A 20,774-nucleotide genomic window follows, 5' to 3' on the forward strand; every position below is an offset into this window, starting at 1 on the left:
CCACAGATATGGTGCCTAAAATTGCTCACAATATTCCAAATGCGGCCTTGTCCGCGCCTTATAGAGCCTCAACATTACATCCCTGTTTTTGTGCACAAGCCCTTGAAATAAATGCTAGCATTGAGTTTTCTTCCTTTAACACCGATTTGACTTGCAGATTCACTTTTAGGGAACCCTGCACCAGCACTCCTAAGTCCATTTGCACCTCCGATTTCTGGATTCTCACCCCATTTAGAAAATAGTCTCTACCTTTTAGTATAACCATATAACCATATAACAATTACAGCACGGAAACAGGCCATCTCGACCCTTCTAGTCCGTGTCGAACACGTATTCTCCCCTAGTCCCATATACCTGCGCTCAGACCATAACCCTCCATTCCTTTCCCGCCCATATAACTATCCAATTTATTTTTAAATGATAAAAACTAACGTGCCTCCACCACCTTCACTGGAAGCTCATTCCACACAGCCACCACTCTCTGAGTAAAGAAGTTCCCCCTCATGTTACCCCTAAACTTCAGTCCCTTAATTCTCAAGTCATGTCCCCTTGTTTGAATCTTCCCTACTCTCAGTGGGAAAAGCTTATCCACGTCAACTCTGTCTATCCCTCTCATCATTTTAAAGACTTCTATCAAGTCCCCCCTTAACCTTCTGCGCTCCAAAGAATAAAGCCCTAACTTGTTCAACCTTTCTCTGTAACTTAGTTGCTGAAACCCGGGCAACATTCTAGTAAATCTCCTCTGTACTCTCTCTATTTTGTTGACATCCTTCCTATAATTAGGCGACCTAAATTGTCCCCCATACTCCAGAATTGGCCTCACCAATGCCTTGTACAATTTTAACATTACATCCCAACTTCTATACTCAATGCTCTGATTTATAAAGGCCAGCACACCAAAAGCTTTCTTTACCACCCTATCTATATGAGATTCCACTTTCAGGGAACTGTGCACAGTTATTCCCAGATCCCTCTGTTCACCTGCATTCTTCAATTCCCTACCATTTACCATGTACGTCCTATTTTGATTTGTCCTGCCAAGATGTAGCACCTCACACTTATCAGCATTAAACTCCATCTGCCATCTTTCAGCCCACTCTTCCAACTGGCATAAATCTCTCTGTAGACTTTGAAAATCTACTTCATTATCCATAACCCCACCTATCTTAGTATCATCTGCATACTTACTAATCCAATTTACCACACCATCATCCAGATCATTGATGTACATGACAAACAACAGTGGACCCAACACAGATCCCTGTGGCACCCCACTAGTCACTGGCCTCCAACCTGACAAACAACCATCCACCATTACTCTCTGGCATCTCCCATTCAGCCACTGTTGAATCCATCTTGCTACTCCACCATTAATACCCAACCATTAAACCTTCTTAACCAACCTTCCATGAGGAACCTTGTCAAAGGCCTTACTGAAGTCCATATATACAACATCCACTGCTTTACCCTCATCAATTTCCCGAGTAACCTCTTCAAAAAATTCAAGAAGATTAGTCAAACATGACCTTCCAGGCACAAATCCATGTTGATTGTTCCTAATCAGACCCTGTTTATCCAGATGCTTATATATATTATCTCTAAGAATCCTTTCCATTAATTTGCCCACCACTGACGTCAAACTAACAGGTCTATAATTGCTAGGTTTACTCTTAGACCCCTTTTTAAACAATGGAACAACATGCGCAGTACGCCAATCCTCCGACACTATTCCCGTTTCTAATGACATTTGAAATATTTCTGTCATAGCCCCTGCTATTTCTACACTAACTTCCCTCAATGTCCTAGGGAATATCCTGTCCGGACCTGGAGACTTATCCACTTTTAAATTTCTCAAAAGTGTCAGTACTTCCTCTTCTTTGAATCTCATAGTTTCCATAGCTACTCTACTTGTTTCCCTTACCTCACATAATTCAATATCGTTCTCCTTGGTGAATACCGAAGAAAAGAAATTGTTCAATATCTCCCCCATCTCTTTTGGCTCTGCAGATAGCTGTCCACTCTGACTCTCGAATGGACCAATTTTATCCCTCGTTATCCTTTTGCTATTAATATAGCTGTAGAAACCCTTTGGACCTTACTTGCCAAAGCAAGCTCATATCTTCTTTTAGCTTTTCTAATTTCTTTCTTAAGATTCTTTTTACATTCTTTATACTCCTCAAGCACCTCATTTACTCCATGCTGCCTATAATTATTGTAGATCTCCCTCTTTTTCCGAACCAAGTGTCCAATTTCCAGGGACATAAAGATTCTGTACTCTTAAAATTTCACCTTTAAATGTAGTCCATTTCTCTTCCACATCTTTCCCATAAAACAAAATGTCCCAATTTACTCCTTTTAAATCCTTTCGCATCTATTCAAAGTTAGCCTTTCTCCAATCAAAAATCTCAACCCTAGGTCCAGTTCTGACCCTCTCCATAATTATATTGAAACTAATGGTATTGTTTATATAAATGGGCATGATGGTTGGTATCAATGCAATGAGTGGAAGGGCAAGTTCCTATGCTTTATGGCACCACGAGGCAGCTGTCACCATATTCACTCTGTCAATGTGGCGGGACTGTCATATGAGGAAAGATTGAAAAGACTAGACTTGTATTCACTGGAGTTTAGAAGGATGAGGGGGATCTTATAGAAACATATAAAATTATAAAAGGACTGGACAAGCTAGATGCAGGAAAAATGTTCCCAATGTTGGGCGAGTCCAGAACCAGGGGCCACAGTCTTAGAATAAAGGGGAGGTAATTTAAGACTGAGGTGAGAAAAAACTTTTTCACCCAGAGAGTTGTGAATTTATGGAATTCCCTGCCACAGAGGGCAATGGAGGCCAAGTCACTGGATGGATTTAAGAGAGAGTTAGATAGAGGCTAGTGTAGTCAAGGGATATGGGGAGAAGGCAGGCACATGTTATTGATAGGGGACGATCAGCCATGATCACAATGAATGGCGGTGCTGGCTCGAAGGGCCGAATGGCCTCCTCCTGCACCTATTTTCTATGTTTCTAACATCCATCAGGATCACATCTTTCAATTCAATCAACTTCATTCATCTGGACTCCAGCAGATGCAAGCCCAGCCAGTCCAAACTTTCCCCTGACTCAGTCTGAAGAATGGTCTTGACCTGAAACGTCACACATTCCTTCTCTCCAGATGCTGCCTGACCCGCTGTAAATGAAGCATGAACTCCTTTTGTCTTTTATTCCTCCCACTATAAACATTGACAATGTGTTTACATTCCTATTTACTTATTCCCACGTGTTGGTGGTTTACACACTAGGCACCGGGCCATCAGAACCCTGGATACCTCAGCTCTGCCATCTCCCACCATCTACATCATATGCTTTTCCATTTTCTATCCCAAATGGACATTGTCACACTTTCCCACGTTACACTCCATTTGCACCATCTTTGCCCACTCGCCAAACCCACCCCATATCCCTTTAGTACCTTGGGTCCTCTTCGTAACCAACTTCCTCACTTATCTATATGTCATCAGCAAGTTTGCAAACATTCGCCGAAACTTCAGTATCTTCATCAAAGGCATTTGTCGAATTTGCACGCCATCATTTGCTTCAAATGTCACAGGAGGTGATAAATTCATGTGGGTTGGGGACACTCTTTGGTCAAAGTCGAGTCCATGATGGACACATCACTCATTACATCTTGGGCCTTTCAATGGAACAACTGGTAGAGCCGCTGCCTCACAGCATTAGGGACCTGGGTTCAATCCTGACCTCAGCTGCTGTCTGTGTGGAGTTTGCACGTCCTCCCTGTGACCGCGTGGGTTTCCTCAGGGTGCTCCGGTTTTCTCCCACATCCCAAAGACGTGCGGGTTTGTTGGTTAATTGGCCCTCTGCAAATCGCTCCTAGTATGCAGGGAATTGATGCGAAAGTAGGATAACAAATAGAACTAGTATGTTCGGCACGGACTCGGTGGGTGGATCAGTGGTTGGCGTGGGCTCACGTTTCCATGCTGGATCTTTAAATCTGTGAGTCTTGCTACGCAGAGAAAGGCTCACTGATAACCCTGCTGTTATTCCCAGTCAGGCATTGGCTCACTGCAATGGGTTACTATCCTGCACCTTGACCTTTTGTTTTCATTGAACTACAATTGACCACTTCATCAGGTTTGGACCCAGTAAAGAGATATTGAATAAAAGATGACACCTGAGGAGAGCTTTAGTTTAGTTTAGTTTAGAGATACAGCATGGAAATAGACCCTTCTGCCCACCGAGTCCGCACCGACCAGCGATCCCTGCACGCTCACACTATTCTACACACTAGGGACAATTTACAGTTATACCTACAAACTTGTATGTCTTAGGCGTGTGGGAGGAAACCAGAGTACCCGGAGAAAACGTATGCAGCTCACAGGGGGAACGTATAAACTCTGTACAGACAGCACCTGTAGTCAGGATTGAACCCGGGTCTCTGGTGTATGAAGCAGCAACTTTACCCGTTGTGCCACCGTGAGGTTTCATTGGCAGACTGGTACTAGGCAGAGGGATTGATGTGCCCTAGAATGGGGCAGAGCATTGCAATGTTGAAAGAGAAAGTGGATCAGTATTCAAAGCCAGGTTGTGGAATATTATTGGGCAACAGGGCTTCAGCGAGCAACTAAGGCAATGGGGACAGTGACAGTGCTGGAGCAGGGTTCACATGGTGCGATGGCCATTTGCAGCCTCCTGCTGTAAATATCTCTGACTTCAGTGCAGTTGGCACAATGGTGCAGCCTCTCAGATCAGTCATTGGGACAGGTACATGGATAGGAAAGGTTTAGAAGGATAGGGGGGGAACGTGAGCAGGTGGGACTGGCATCAATGGAGCATTTTGCTGGGCATGTGCAAGTTGGGCCAATGAGCCTGTTTCCTTGCTGAATAACTATGACACAATCCAGTGACCCGGGTTCAATCCTGACCTGTTGTCGCAGTACAATTTGTATTCCGTCATTGAATGTAAATGTCACAGTTGGTGACAAAGTCGAGTGTGTGGGTCTTTGGGATCTGTCAGCTATGTGGCACCAATATTACCAGCCTGTGCCCGAGTGCCACCTCGCCCTCAGCATCAGGCACGTTCCTTGAGAATCAGCATTCATTGGCAAACATCACCAGTCATGTTCACATTCCTTGTCTATCCGACGTTGAAACATGGATATTCCCGAATTTGCTTCAATTTCCGGACCTTTGTGTCGTTTGTCCCAGTGGAGTTGAACCCGCATCTCTGCCCGAGTAGCGTTTGATTAGTTCACCCACTGTGGTGGTGAGTCCTGATGAAGAGTCTCGATCAGAAATACCACAAGACACGAAGCAGAATTAGGCCATTCAGTATCCTTTCTCTTGGTGTCCCCATCTCCCTGTATCCTTTGATACTGATCAAGAGCCAATCAACCTCTGCTTTAAGAATACCCAATGACTTGGCCTCCACAGACGTCAGTGGCAATGGATGTCCACAGATTCACCACCCTCTGGCTAAAGAATTTCCTCCTCCACTTCCCCTCAACCTCCACAAATGCTGCCTTTTCATTTGGGTCCATCTGGTCGTTAATTCTTTGATCCAGATTTCAGCATCTGCAATCTCTTCTTGCTATTGATGTGGGAACTAAATGTTGACTATGTTTCTATGTTTCTACGTTTGTCTATTGTGCACAGTTCTGGTTGCCCCATTGCAGAAAGGTTGTGAATGAATGATCACATGTGGCGGGTAACAGTCACATTCTTTGTTTTGCATACACAAGGTGTGCGAAGAGAAGCCACGTAAAGGTCTCCAACAAAGTTGCAATGTATTTAGTACCCAATGGCCCCCCCTTTGTTCCCCCCCCCCCCCCCCCCCCCATGCTGGGCCCCCTATGTTCTCGGCGCCTCCCCCACGACAGGTCCCCTTTCTGTCTGTGACCCATCCAGCACCCACGTGGTCCTCCCGCCCGCCCTGCGGCACCCTCTGCTGACCCGTCCTCCTCCAAGGCTGGCCCCTTCCTCCACCTAGACCGCCACTGGGCCCTCTCCTGATGTCTCTGTGGTGCCGACCGCAGGGACCCACTGCCCGGCTTCCCCACGGCCTCCTGGGAGCTGTGCAGAGGGTGCAGAAGAGGTTTATCAGAATGCGGCCTGGATTAGAGGGTATTCGCTATGAGGAGAGGTTGGACAAATGTAGATTGTTTTCTCTGGAGTGTCAAAGGATGAGGGGAAGACGATAGAAGAATACAAAATTATGAGAGGCGTAGCAGTCAGAACCCCTTTCCCAGCATAAAAGACTAGATGGCATTGTTCCGAGGTCAGAGGGAGATAGTTTATATGGAGATGTGGGGAGGTAAGTTGTTTTTTCACACATAGAAAGATGGTGCCTGGAATACACTGCCAGAGGTGGTGGTGGACACAGGTAAGATAGTGACATTTAGGAAGCTTTTAGATAGGCACATGGATATGCAGGGAAAGGTGGGATATGGTTCACATGCAGGCAGAGGTTTAACTTGGCATCATATTGGGCATGGACATTGTGGGCCAAAGGGCCTGTTCCTGTGCTGTACTGATCTATGTTCTCTGTGTTTATGTTTCAGGCAGTATTGCATCCCTGGGTTCAGAAGCATTGGGAGAGCTGAACGAAGTGTTGAACCAGGAAGTTTCAGGGGCTGACTGGATGAAACTGGCAGAGAAGCTGGGCCTCGGCTCACTCAGCAAGCTGCTCCAAAGTGCTGTGTCTCCAAGCAAGTCACTGCTGGACAACTTTGATGTACGTTCACCCTTGTACCATTGCTCATTATCTAGCGTCATTACTGGGAGTCAATTAGGCCGTTCTGACTGTCTACCTTATCTATGCCTCTCGAAGTATATCATATTATGAGAGGCATGAATAGGGTAGACAGTCAAAATCTTTTTCCCCCAGAGCAAGGCAACATTTAGCATATAATAATAATAATAATAATAAATTTTATTTATGGGCGCCTTTCTCATAAATCAAGGACACCTTACAAAAATTTAGCAAGTAGAGGAAAAACATGTAAGGGGAATGAAATAAATAGTAGAGACATGACTAGTACACAAATTAAAGACAGAATTCAATTCAAAACACAATATGAGGCAATTCAAGCACAGATGAAAAGGGAGGGGGATGTGGGGCTTAGGATAGGCAGAGGTGAAGAGGTGGGTCTTGAGGCGGGACTGGAAGATGGTGAGGGACACGGAATTGCGGATCAGTTGGGGGAGGGAGTTCCAGAGCCTGGGAGCTGCCCTGGAGAAGGCTCTGTCCCCAAAACTGCGGAGGTTGGACTTGTGGATCTGAGGGACCGTGAGGGTTGGTAGGGAGAGAGGAGGTCAGTGAGATATGGGGGGGCCAGATGGTGGAGGGCTTTGTAGGTGTGAACCAGGATATTGTAGGTGATCCGGTAGGAGATGGGAAGCCAGTGAAGTTGTTTGAGGACTGGAGTGATGTGATGCCAGGATTTGCTGTGGGTGATGAGTCGGGCGGCTGCGTTCTGGACCAGTTGGAGTCGGTTGATGTAGGTGGAGCTGATGCCAAGGAGAAGTGAGTTGCAGTAGTCCAGTCGGGAGGAGATGAAGGCATGGATGAGTCTTTCAGCAGCGGGAGGTGTGAGAGAGGGTCTGAGTTTGGCGATGTTGCGGAGGTGAAAGAAGGCGGTTTTTATGACATGGCGGATGTGAGGCTCAAGGGAGAGGGTGGAATCAAAGATCACGCCAAGGTTGCGGGCCTGGGGAGATGGGGAGACAGTGGTGCCGTCGATGGTGAGAGTGGGGTTATTGATTTTGCTGAGTGTGGATTTGGAGCCTATGAGGAGGAATTCTGTTTTATCGCTGTTGAGTTTGAGGAAGTTATGTTGCATCCAGGTTTTTATAGCTGACAAACAGGAGTTGATATGGGAGAGGGGGGGGGGGGGGGGGGGGGGGGGGGGGGGGTTGTGGGGGGATTTGGTGCCGAGGTAGATCTGGGTGTCATCGGCGTAACAGTGGAAGTCCAGGTTGAAGTGGCGGAGTATCTGACCAAGGGGGAGGATGTAGATGATGAAGAGGAGGGGGCCGAGTACGGAGCCTTGGGGAACGCCTTGAGTGACTGCGGCTGTAGCAGAGGTGTGGTTATGGAGAGAGATGAAGTGGGATCTGTTGGAAAGGTAGGAACGGAGCCAGCTCAGTGCAGAGCCTTCAATGCCGAGGTCTTTGAGTCTGGTGAGCAGGATGTTGTGGTTCACTGTATCAAAGGCTGCCCTCAGGTCGAGGAGGATGAGGATGTTGAGGGAACCAGTGTCAGCAGAGGTGAGGAGGTCGTTGAGGACTTTGAGGAGAGCAGTTTCTGTGCTATGGAGGGGGCGAAAGCCAGATTGGAGGGGTTCCAGTAGGTTATACGCAAGGAGGTGGGAATGAAGTTGTGACGCAACGATACGCTCCAGGGTTTTTGAAAGAAAGGGGAGGTTTGAGATTGGGTGGTAGTTAATGAGAGAGGAGGGATCAAGACCAGGTTTCTTTAAGATTGGTGTGACAGCAGCAGTTTTGAAAGCGGATGGGACAATTCCTTGGGACAATCAGGAGTGGGCAATTTGTTTTACACCGGTGAGCCTGGAACGTGCTGTCGGGGAGGCATATACAGTTGTGGCATTGAAGAATGTTTTGGATAGGTACATGGAAATGCAGGGAATGGAAGGATATGGACTATATACAGGTGGATGAGAGCTGGTCTTGGCTTCATGTTCAGCACTGACATGGTGGGCTGAAGGGCCTGTACCTGTGCTGCACTAAACCCACATCCTGACCAGTTCCCAGCCCACGAGGACCTAGAACTCTTCTTCCGTCGCTTCCAGGCCTCCTCACTGCCCAGTTACAACCAATAGGGGCGCCGGCCGCATTGATGGCAGCCTCTGCCTACAGTCTGTCTGTTTTATCTATCTTTTTTTTAATTTTAGTCTGTCTTCACAATATGTTTTTGGAGGTTTCTTTAGTATTTCTATGTGGGGGAGGGAGGTAGGGTAAGGAAGAAACTGTTTCCCAGTCAATTCTGGCGAGGATGCAACTATTCTCAGAGTCGCGTCCTCGCCCTCCTCCTCGCGGCCTACTAACTGGATTGGCGCGGCCTATCATGCCGGGGACCGGACCAGAGAGCGGTGCAGCACTGGATCCATGCACCGGGGTGGGAATCTACGACTTGGAGTGCAGGAGGATAGAGGTGCATAATATCATGAGAGGAATAGGTCAGGTAGATGCACAGTCTCTAGCCCAGAGTAGGTGAATCGAGGACCAGAGGACATAGGTTTAAGGTGAAAAGATTTAATAGGAATCTGAGCGGTAACGTTTTTACACAAAGGGTGGTGAGTATATGGAACAAGCTGCCAGAGGAGATAGTAGAGGCAGGGACTATCCCAACATTTAATAAACAGTTAGACAGGTACATGGATAGGACAGGTGCAGAGGGATAAGGACCAAACATGGGCAAGTGGAACTAGTGTAGCTGAGACATGTTGGCCGGAGTGGGCAAGTTGGGCTGAAGGGCCTGCTTCCATACTGTATCACTCTATGACTCTAAGACATGATAAGGGAATAACGTTTAGTGCAAGTTAAAGCCAGCAAAGTCTGATCAAGGATCTTCCGAGGATCACCAATGAGGTAGATAGTAGCACCCCCTGTCTACTGCACGCCCCCCCCCCCAATCTAATAACCCCCCCCCCCCACTGTCAGATCCCTCTTTGTCTCTCAGCGGCTTTACAAAAGATACTACAGTGGGCAATATCATAGATAGCGAAGATGGTTATCAAAAATTACAGTAGGATCTTTATCACTGGGGCACGCGAGCTGTGGAATATTTAATGCAGTTTAATACAGAATAGTCAATCTTATGCCAATCTACGGTTCACAAGTGGAGTCATAATCTTCTTGAAACGTTGTCTGCCCATTGCCTTCAACTGATGCTGCCTGACCCGTTGAGTTACTCAAGGATTCAGCATCTGCAGTGTCTGATTCTGATTATGTCTTCATAATCTTCTCTCTCTCCAGATTTCAGGTGGAACGATTAAACAATTAATTGAAGCCCTACAGCAGCTGGGCTGGGAGAAAGCCATGAATATTATCCAGAAAACAGACATTTACAAAGCGCTTCAGTGCTCAGGTGCGTTGCGATGTTGTTGGGGAAGATGAGTTCAAGGACTGTTGTCCTCATGGTTGATCTGTAAATTGGATTTGAGCGAGATTTCCTTGGATATAGGGCAGCACAGTGGCTCAGCACCAGAGACCCGGGTCGATCCTTACTACGGGTGCTATCTGTACAGAGTTTGTATGTTCTCCCTGTGACCGTGTGGCTTTTCTCAGGGTGCTCTGATTTTCTCCCACACTCCAAAGAAGTGCAGGTTTGTAGGCTAATTGGCTTCTGAAAATTGTGAATTGTCCCTGTGGTGTAGTGTAGTGCTAGTGTTTGGGTGATCGCTGGTTGGCATGAACGCGGTGGGCCAAAGGGCCTGATTCCACGCTGTATCTGTAAAGTCGAAAGGCATCTCGCAAAATTGGACAATGAGACTTGAGCAAAGGAGTTGAGAGTGGGATATGGGGGAAAAACCAGGAACAGGATACTGGTTCTGGATGATCAGCCATGATCATATTGACTGGCCTACTGCACCTATTGTCCATGTTTCTATAAATAATTCTGTACATTTCAATGAGATCACCTCTCAGTCTTCTAAAGTCCAGACAATGGATGTTTTGACTATCCAGTCCCTCCTCACAACCTATAACGGGCCTGTGAATATTTATTATAGTCCCTCTGTGGCAACCACCATTAATCAAGTACTCGAGGTTAGAAAAAGTTAAGTTAAAGTTAAAGTATCCTTTATTGTCATTCAGACCTTCTGGTCTGAACAAAATTTCGTGCCTTGCAGTCATACATATAATAAAATAACAAAAACACAAATTTAACATCCACCACAGTGAGTTCACCAGGCACCTCCTCACTGTGATGGAAGGCAAAAGTCTAAAAGTCTTTGTCTCTTCCCTCCTTGTTCTCCCTCTGTGCTGAGGCAATCCAGGCCTCCAATGTTGTGACCCCGCTGGGTGATGGTAAGTGAGTCAGTCCCGCGGCTCAAACCGAGCTCCGCGAATGGGCCGGTTCAAACTCCGCGGCCCGGGGTGGTCGAAGCTGCCGAAGCTGCCGCCCTCCAGTCCAGCGGATGAAGCTGTTGTTGCGGGAGCTCCGGAAAAACAGGTCACCATCCTGTGACCTGCGAGCTCCCGATGATGTCGTCCACTGGCCCGCGGCCGAGGCTCCGAAGTCGTGTCGCCGCCGCCGGAACGCCGCCACAGTCCCGAAGTCGGGCTGCTGCCGGAATGCCAAGGTGTTGCCTTGCCAGAGACAGCTGCCCCTGCATTAACTTTCAGCCACAGATCACGTTGAACTGAAGCTCTTTTGTCACCCACCAGTCTGTTTCAGCTGGGTCACTTCATGAGCTCTGTTCTCACTCACACAATTATCCCTATCCCTATGAAACTTGTTTTTAGAGATACATTACGGAAACAAACCCCTCGGCCCACCGAGTCCACGCCAACCATTGATCACCCGTTCACACTAGTTCGACATTATCCCACTTTCTGATCCACTCCCTACACATGAGGGGCAATTTACAGAGGGCCAATTAACCTACAAACCCACCTGTGTTCGGGATGTGGGAGGAAACCATTTGATAAGGTTCCACATAGGAGATTAGTGGGCAAAATTAGGGCACATGGTATTGGGGTAGAGCGTGTCATGGATAAAAAATTAGTTGGCAGACAGGAAACAGAGTAGGGATCAACGGATCCCTTTCAGAATGGCAGGCAGTGACTAGTGGGGTACCGCAAGGCTCGGTGCTGGGACAGCAGCTATTTACAATATATATCAATGATTTAGATGAAGGGATTCAAAGTAACGTTAGCAAATTTGCAGATGACACAAAGCTGGGTGGCAGTGTGAACTGTGAGGAGGATGCTATGAGAATGCAGGGTGACTTGGACAGATTGGGTGAGTGGGCAGATGCATGGCAGGTGCAGTTTAATGTGAATAAATGTGAGGTTATCAACTTTGGTAGCAAAAACAGAAAACAGCAACTTTGGTAGCAAAAACGATTCCCTCTACACCTATGCATACCGACCCACAGCACAACGCCATCATAACATTTGCAGACAACATGACAGCGGCGGGGCTGATCACTGAGGGCGATGAGTCAGCTTACAGGGAGGAGGTACAGAGGTTAATAGGTTGGTGCTCAGAGAACAACAGAGTGCTCAGAGCACTCAATACAAATAAACAAAAGAGCTCATCATTGACTTCAGGAAGAAGCAGGGTGACCATTCCTCACTTGCACATAAACAGAGAAAGAGTGGACAGTCTCCAGTTTCAGGTTCCTGGGCACCCAGATCTCAGCAGGTCTCAGGTGGTCAATGAACACGCAGTCCCTGGTAAAGAAGGCACAACAACGGCTTTAGTTCCTAAGATCACTCAGGAAAGTCAACTTGCCACAACAGCTGCTAGTGTCATTCTACTGTTGCTCCATAGAGCGTGTCCTGACAAATGGCATCCTGGTATGGTATGACCCTGATTTGTTCTGGCCTTTTCATACTTCCAGTCCCCCGTCCCCAGGTAAGCCTGAAGAAGGGTCCCAACCCGAAACATCACCCATCCTTTTTCTCCAGAGATGCTGCCTGACCTGCTGAGTTACTCCAGCACTTTGTGTCTTTCTGAGGACCAGTTGCGTGTACCTTGCGCATCACTGCCAGTCAGTCCAAGGTATTTACAGTAATATTCTGTTTGCTCCACCCACTCAGTACATGAGTGGGATTTGTGATTGGACCAGTGCAGGGACTGGTGTGTTGGTATACACTTGCACGTATGGTCTGGGTTTGTGCAACAAATGACTCTGTGTCCTGCGTTGAAGATGCCGTTGCTGGTGAGACTGATGGGAGTTTGTTTCTTACAGATGGGAAGCAGTCGGTGGACAGTGCCTATGAAAGTGAGTCGCAGAAGGACATCGATGCAAAGGATAACTTGTCCATCGCAGTCTAAATTGGTGACCATCTGGTTTAACCGGGAACAGGATCTGGCACGACGAAACGGAGAGACTAAAATTACTTTGTCATTCCCGCCAAATGTAGATAGTAGGGAGACAGTCGACATAACTCTATTCGCCCCTTGCCTGCAGTAAGAAAAGTGATTGTGAATGTTTGGATCAGGCCGGCTCCATACTGATTGACTTGCGGCTTTCGATGTTCGTGGAGGAGAGTTGGATTAAGTGATCTATTCAGACATCAGACGAGGGACCTCTGTGCTGAAGGAGGAAGGACGAGGAGACATGGCGCTGGACATGTGCAGATGTAGTCGGGAGATGCCTCTTCATTTAAAGGGTCGATGTTGTGCCTTTGTGCAATGAGGAAGGACTGAGGAAGGCAATCACAGTCATAAAGTTTTACAGGATAGAAACAGGCCCTTTGGCCCACCATGCCTATTCCCACCATCGTGCCATCGTGACTAATCCCATTTGCCTGCATAAATCGCCTTACAAGATGCGGGCCAAATGGTGTTTAGCTCTCTTTTCTTGGAACAACCTCTCCCTTATCCCTTCCCATGACGCTGCCTCTCTCTGAATTTGTGTCTTCTGTGATCGCGGTTGTGGTGAAAAGCCCCGTTTCTGGCGATATCAACCAATGCCGTGATACTTTAGGGACGACCTTGGAGAGTCGGCAAGGGGAAGACGGGGGCCGATTCACTTCCGTGCGCTTGAAAGTCAAAGTAAACAGCTGGCATCCGCACCCTTTGGCTTGGTGTGAATGTTTTATAAAATTAAAGGAGTTGATTACTCCCTTTGAATCTTTATGTTGCAAAAGAACGTGGAAGACCACACCATCCCAGTGTAGACTTTCTCCGAGTCGGTAGGTGAGGGTTTGGACCAGTGGTTGCTGTCAGATGGACTCGACAGGACTCGACAGCCATCAGTTCTTGCCATCACGCCGTCTTTATGTATCATATGATGTACTGTGTGAAAATGATAAGAGAAGGGAGTGAATCTATGAGCTGCTGCTGATATAAAATGTGGGGATGTGGGGTGTTTAGTGTGGGAGACTGTGGACACATGATCACATGCTCAAAGCTGATACTTTACCGAACTGACCTGATAATAAACAATAAAAATGTGCCGATGATTGCCAAAAGGTTGTCACCACGGGGCATCATTCATCCCTTTGAACCCATTTCACCAATGGGACCACTAATCTTCTGTCTAGAAACGTATATATCCTGCTCTCCTTCCCCTCCATACGCCACCCTCCCCTCCAACACTCCTCTGACCTATCTCCTTTCAAAGACTCACCTTTGGTGGCAGTGAATTCCACATGTTCACCACCATCTGAGTGAAAAGATTTCCCCACGTTGACTTAAGTGTTATCCTGCACCTTAAGCCCGTTGTAGACCCCAACAGCCAAGAGAAACATCGTCCAACATTGTCAAGCTCTTTTGACAGTTGGATCTGCTCTCCATCTTCGAGACCTCTGTGCCCTGACCGCCGTCCTTGCCTTGTCTCCCCTTGTACACCTGCCGTGCCAGGAAACCCTCTAATGAACGCACATGGCACTCCCTCTATGGCAAATACATGCCTGCCTTAATACAGGCACCAAAACTGCACGCCCTACTCCAGGTGTAGACTCACCCAGGCCCCGTAATGTTGTTCCTGCATTCAAATAGTCTTGCAGTTAAGACCCACATACTACTGCTTGCTCTGCCTGCATGTTTGCTTTCAGTAACAGTGGTGCTGCCTTACAGCTCCAGAGATCTGGGTTAGATCTTGACTACGGATGCTGTCTACACTGAGTTTGTACGTTCTCCCCGTGACCTGCGTGGGTTTACTCCGGAACCTTACTCCCACACTCCAAAGACATACTGGACAGACCTCCAGAACAGTTGAATCCTTTTTGCTGCAACCTCACAACTCACACATCATTGTCTTTCTGCTTTCAGTAATTGAGTGCCTGAATGTACATGTTACCAGTACATGGACTGCACTAACAATCTGCATCTAACAGCTGTGTACGATGTATAGAGTACATTGGTACGTGAAGAATGGTAGTTCTGGAACAACAGGGTTTCCATTCATATTTAATTTGATTGTATAATAAAATCATCCCAGGTCAGTGGATTTTTGCTCCAACTTTTATTTATTTTCTGCTGAATATAGAAAACAATATATTCAGCATGCCCTACTCCAGGACCGGCCTTAGGAGGTGCGGGGCCCAATTGGGAACACTTTTGGTGAGCCCCAGGTTCCCAGCCAAGGCCTGGAGATTCATAGAAATATAATTAAAGTCTATTATAGATCTCTATGGTAGAATGGAAAGTAATCAAAATGAGCGCTTAAAAAGTGCCTGCAACTTAATTGACCAAACAGATCTAAGCTACATTTTAATATAAAATTGCATACATGTAAGCCTACAAGTAACAAACAAAATGTGTAGATCACCTCTGAAAGGTATATAGTTACAATGCCACTTGTTTTAGTGACTGTGAAATGAAAAAAAAAAGTAATTTAAATAAATAGATCCTGGAAAACCAATAACCATTGGTGAGAAACCAGTCCAGGCATTAAATTTTGGGCTTCTACCCCATCCTAACTTAGTTGTGTGTGTTAGTTGTCTGTGCATGATGTGTGTGTGTTAGTTGTCTGTGCGTTATGTGTGTGTGGGAGGGAGGAAGGACAGAGGGAGGGAGGGAAGGAGAGAAAGAAGGGATGGTGCGAATGAGAGAAGAGAAAAGAGAGAGGAAGGAGAGAAGGGAGGGAAGAAGGGAAGGAGAGAAGGGAGGGAGAGGGACGGCGGCGGGAGCGGATGCCGGGGTCTGGGCGGACGGGTGTGAGCTGAGGCCGTTGTTTGTAACCGTTGCGCCCGGCCCTCCGTGTATAGTTCACCGCGTCTCACCGGGGAGAGAGAGGGGTGGAGCCGGGGCTGTGTGCGTGAAGCACGGCGACTGGAGGGGCAGGAGCGCTGCCATGAGCGAACGGCCCACCTCCCCCTTCTCCATTCCCCCTCACACCCCCTCCCCGTCTACCCCTTTCTTCCCCCTCCACCTCTCTCTCCCCCCTCCACCCAGGGTAGTTCTACCCGAGCCGAGAGTCGATTACTCTGGCGCGGGGCCCCCCTTACTCGCGAGGCCCAATTGGGAGCAATCGGTCCAATCGGCTTAAGGCCGGCCCTGCCCTACTCCAGGTGTAGGCATATAGTTAGTATGAAACTATATATGGTGCTGGGATTAGGTGGTATTAGCTAAGAGGAGAGGTTTTCTCTGGAAAGTCAGAAGTTGAGAGGAGGCTTATAGAAGTAAAATAGTAAGATTAAACGAGAACTTACAAGTTTGAAGTTTGATCTGTATTTTATGAGGAATTACGATGAGGGATTACGTGAAGACCCCGTCCCGCACGCATGCGCGACATACTTCAAAGCAGAGGTGTGGAATCACAGAAACAACACAATAATTGAAATAAACATAGTAAAGATAAGGAGAACTAAGTTACCAGATAGAATAGAATAGTTTCTTTATTGTCATTGTAACATGAACCATGTACAACGAAATTGTAAAATGTCAGCCAGTCAGTGCACCATTCAAACATTTCTAAAAAGCTAACGATACATACAAGGTAAAATATTTAAAAAAAGATAAACTAAAATAAATATCATAAAAATAGCACGCATAAACACCCAGCTCTACATCCTTCTGTCGATTTCACAGTCTCTTAGTATGTATCGCCCCTGCGTTCCTTGGCGGCTACATTTAGTGCCTTTATAGCAGTGGGGTAAAAACTGTTTTTAAGTCTGTTTGTCCTTGTCCTTGTAGATCTGTACCGTCTGCCTGACGGTAACAGTTCAAACAGGGAGTGTCCGGGGTGGGAAATGTCCTTTATAATACTCTGGGATTTTTTGATGCAGCGGGAACTGTGTAAGTCCTCCAAGGTAAGAAGAGGGCAGCCGACAATCCTCTGGGCGTTGTCAATGGCCCTCTGGAGCGCTTTCCTCTGAGCCGCTGTGCAGCTGGTGTACCATACGCATACACAGTATGTTAGGATGCTCTCAATGGAGCACCGATAAAAGGACAGCAGCAGTCTCTGAGTGATGTTATTCTTCCTGAGCACCCTCAGGAAGTGCAGCCTCTGCTGGACCTTTTTCAGCAGCGCAGAGGTGTTCACGCTCCACGTCAGGTCCTCCTCAATATGGATTCCCAGGAAGCGGAAATCCGCCACCCTCTCCACACAGTCCCCTCTGATAATTAATGGTACCATGTCCGTTTTATTCTTTCTGAAGTCTATTATTATTTCCTTTGTCTTTAAGGTGTTGAGGAGCAGGTTATTTTCTCCACACCACACTGTCAGCTGCTCCACCTCATCCCGGTAGGCGTACTCGTCCCCCCCGGAGATGAGTCCCACCACCGTAGTGTCATCCGCAAATTTGACAATGGTGTTGCTGTGGTGGGCGGGGGTGCAGTCATGTGTGTAGATGGTGTAGAGCAGGGGGCTCAGCACGCAGCCCTGTGGAGAGCCGGTACTGAGGCTGAGGGCCGTGGATGTGTGATGGCCCACTCTGACTCTCTGGCTGCGACACGACAGGAAGCTATTTATCCACATGCAGGTGGAGTGTGGAAGTCCCAAGTCCCCCAGTTTGTCCACCAGTTTGTGGGGAAGGATGGTATTAAAGGCAGAGCTGTAGTCCACAAAGAGCATCCGCACGTAGCTCCCCCGCTGCTCCAGGTGGGACAGTGCAGCATGGAGAGCTGTGGCTACAGCGTCCTCTGTCAGATGATCTCTATAATTGAGGGTGGGAGCGGAGGGCTCGTAATCCCTCATCGTAACTCCTCATAAAATACAGATCAAACTTCAAACTGGTAAGTTCTCGTTTAATCTTACTATTTTGCTTCGGAGTCACGTGAGTGACTACGCGAAGAGTTTAAAGCTCTGTGATTTCAAACCGTGTGACAGTTCATACTTCACTTGCTGCCGAAGTCATCCAAGGGAGGAAGTATGTTATCGTAATCAAACATGAATCTGTTTATAAAACAATAATGGTATTTATTTGAAAACAATAACAAAGAAAAGAATGCTCCCCCGGGCTTAAATTATATGTTTGCAGAGTCTAAAATTCTTACTGCAAATAAAACAGGTTCTGCTAACGGCTTGTCGTAGAACGTTTGAAAGGTTCTCTCCATGGACCACCCCGCTGTTGCCAGGATGTGGTCTAATGGCACGTCCATTCTTTTAGCCGCCGACGTGGATGCTGCCCTGGTGGAGTGAGATGTGTAAATGTCAGTATCCACTCCAGCAGCTCCCAGTACCTGTTTGAGCCATCTAGAGATGGTTTGGCTCGACACCCGACCATGTGGTTTTTTGTGGCTGACCCATAGAGCTTTTTCTCTCCCTCGGGAATCTTTAGTTGTGTTGATGTATAACAGCAAGTGAGTCATGACACATAAACGGTGGTCAGGTGGGTACGCCCGAAATTCCATAATAAGACCTGAAGTTCCTGGTCTGCTCTGTTTTAGCAGCTCCTGAATGGTGAATGTTATTTGGTCTGGTGTTATGACATTGTTGTCCAGTCTGAGTAAGTGAAGGGACTGGACCCTTTGTGCTGAGACTAACGCCATCAGCATAACCGTTTTCAGGGTTAGCTGTTCCAGAGTGAGGGATCTGGCTGGTGACCATCCCCTTAGGTATGTCAGGACAACACTGACATCCCAGATATTGGTATACCTAGGTCTAGAGGGGTTCGAATTGAAGATCCCTCTCATTAATTTGATCACCAGCGGATGAGACCCTATGGCCTGTTGTCCTGGTGCCTGTCTTAGGTAGGCTGACAGTGCACTTCTAGCACAATTTATAGCGCTATAGCTCAGACCTTCATCATGATGAAGGCTGGCCAGGAACTCCAGTACATTTGTTATGGTGGTTGATGAGTAGGTTGTCCCTGTTCTCGAGCAGTATGTTTCCCATTTTCTTATGCTCGAGAGATATTGTTTCTTGGTGGAAAGTTGGTGAGACACTGTCATCGTGTCCATGGTCCTGTTTGACAATCCCAGGTCCAATATGCTTTTAAACCATAGAACGCACCCAACATTTCCAAATAGTTTATGCCCAGTGTCTGTAATAATGATGATTCTAGATTAGTCCATCTACCACCTGTACTGGATATGGTATTAGTTGCTCCCCAGCCTTGAGCACTGGCATCTGTTTGTATAGTTAACGTTGGGTTATTGATGATGATCGGACTGGAACTATGCCAAATGTTCGCTATCCACCATTGTAACTCTGATAATGCTTCAATGGGCAATTTCATGGTTCGGTCAAAATGACCTGCATGTCATTTTAACGCTTGCACCTTTGCTCTTTGTAAGTTTTGATAATGCAAAGGTCCAAGCTGGGTAGCTGGAAATGCTGCTACTATTTTCCCAATTACTCTTGCCACTTGTCGGATGGTTGGTCGATTGTTAACCATTAATTTGTTACACGTTTGTGCCAATTCTGCTGATTTCTCTTTTGGAAACATTACAGACATGTGGACTGAGTTAATTGTGAATCCCAGATAGTTCATAGTTGTGGATGGCGTCAACTGAGATTTATCTGGATGTATAACAAAACCCAAGGTTTCAAATAAATGTCTAGTAGCTAATACAGCTGAATTAGCTAATTCCATGGTTTTGCATATTATCAAAATATCATCAAGATATGCCATGACAATATGTTTTTGTTTTCTTAATATTGCCAAGGCTGGTTTTAATATCTTGGTAAACAGTCTTGGGGCTGATGTTAGACCATAGGCAACGATTTGAACTGCCATTTTGCCCCATCCAGGTAAATTTTAGGTATCTACGATGATCCTTATGAATAGGTACTGAATAGTATGCATCTTTTAAATCGATGTTTGCCATAAAGTATCCTTTGGAAATCAGTTCTTTGGCAGTCACAAATGTTTCCATTTTAAAGTGTATATACTTAACGAAAGTATTCAATGTAGTTAAGTCAATGATGATGCGACATCCATTTTTGGTTTTGGTAAATATATTTGAAACAAATTCCAAAGGTTCATGTTCAGATTTCTCAATGATACCCTTTGTAAGTAACCTCACCAGTTCTGCTTGTCCCTCCAGTTTTTCTTTTAGTGAGAGGGTAACACCCCTTTGGGGTGCATGCTGAACTGGTGGCATGTTTTCTTGAATGAATTCAATTTTATATCCTCGAATACTGTTTAGTATATAACTATCAAGTGTGATAGTCCTCCATGCTTTCATGAACAGGTGTAGTCTCCCCCCTGTTAGCACAATTCCCCCACCTTTTATGCACTCTGGAGCGCAGAAGGTTAAGGGGGGACTTGATAGAGGTCTTTAAAATGATGAGAGGGATAGACAGAGTTGACGTGGACAAGCTTTTCCCATTGAGAGTAGGGAAGATTCACACAAGAGGACATGACTTCGGAATTAAGGGACAGAAGTTTAGGGGTAACATGAGGGGGAACTTCTTTACTCAGAGAGTAGTAGCTGTGTGGAATGAGCTTCCAGTGGAAGTGGTGGAGGCAGGTTCGATTTTATCATTTAAAAATAAATTGGATAGGTATATGGATGGGAAAGGAATGGAGGGTTATGGTCTGAGTGCAGGTAGATGGGACTAGGTGAAAATAATTGTTCGGCACAGACTTGTAGGGCCGAGATGGCCTGTTTCCGTGCTGTAATTGTTATATGGTTATATGACCAGACCCTATTGGTGGTGTATTCATTTCTTCT

The 20,774-nt window shown here is 46.6% G+C and overlaps 1 protein-coding gene across 1 annotated transcript in view; it reads left to right on the forward strand.

The window, feature by feature from the left end:
- The window catches only part of nfkb2 (nuclear factor kappa B subunit 2), a 110,783-nt gene extending 95,624 nt beyond the window's left edge, over nt 1-15,159 (forward strand). The window contains exons 21-23 of the mRNA XM_033012415.1: nt 6,571-6,743; nt 10,007-10,118; nt 12,952-15,159. Of these exons, the coding sequence (XP_032868306.1) occupies nt 6,571-6,743; nt 10,007-10,118; nt 12,952-13,037 (371 nt within the window). The 3' untranslated portion in view covers nt 13,038-15,159. The remainder of the gene's footprint in view (nt 1-6,570; nt 6,744-10,006; nt 10,119-12,951) is intronic.
- Nucleotides 15,160-20,774: the final 5,615 nt, after the last annotated feature.

This window comes from Amblyraja radiata, chromosome 37, assembly GCF_010909765.2.
Source record: "Amblyraja radiata isolate CabotCenter1 chromosome 37, sAmbRad1.1.pri, whole genome shotgun sequence".
Taxonomy (NCBI): Eukaryota; Metazoa; Chordata; class Chondrichthyes; order Rajiformes; family Rajidae; genus Amblyraja; species Amblyraja radiata.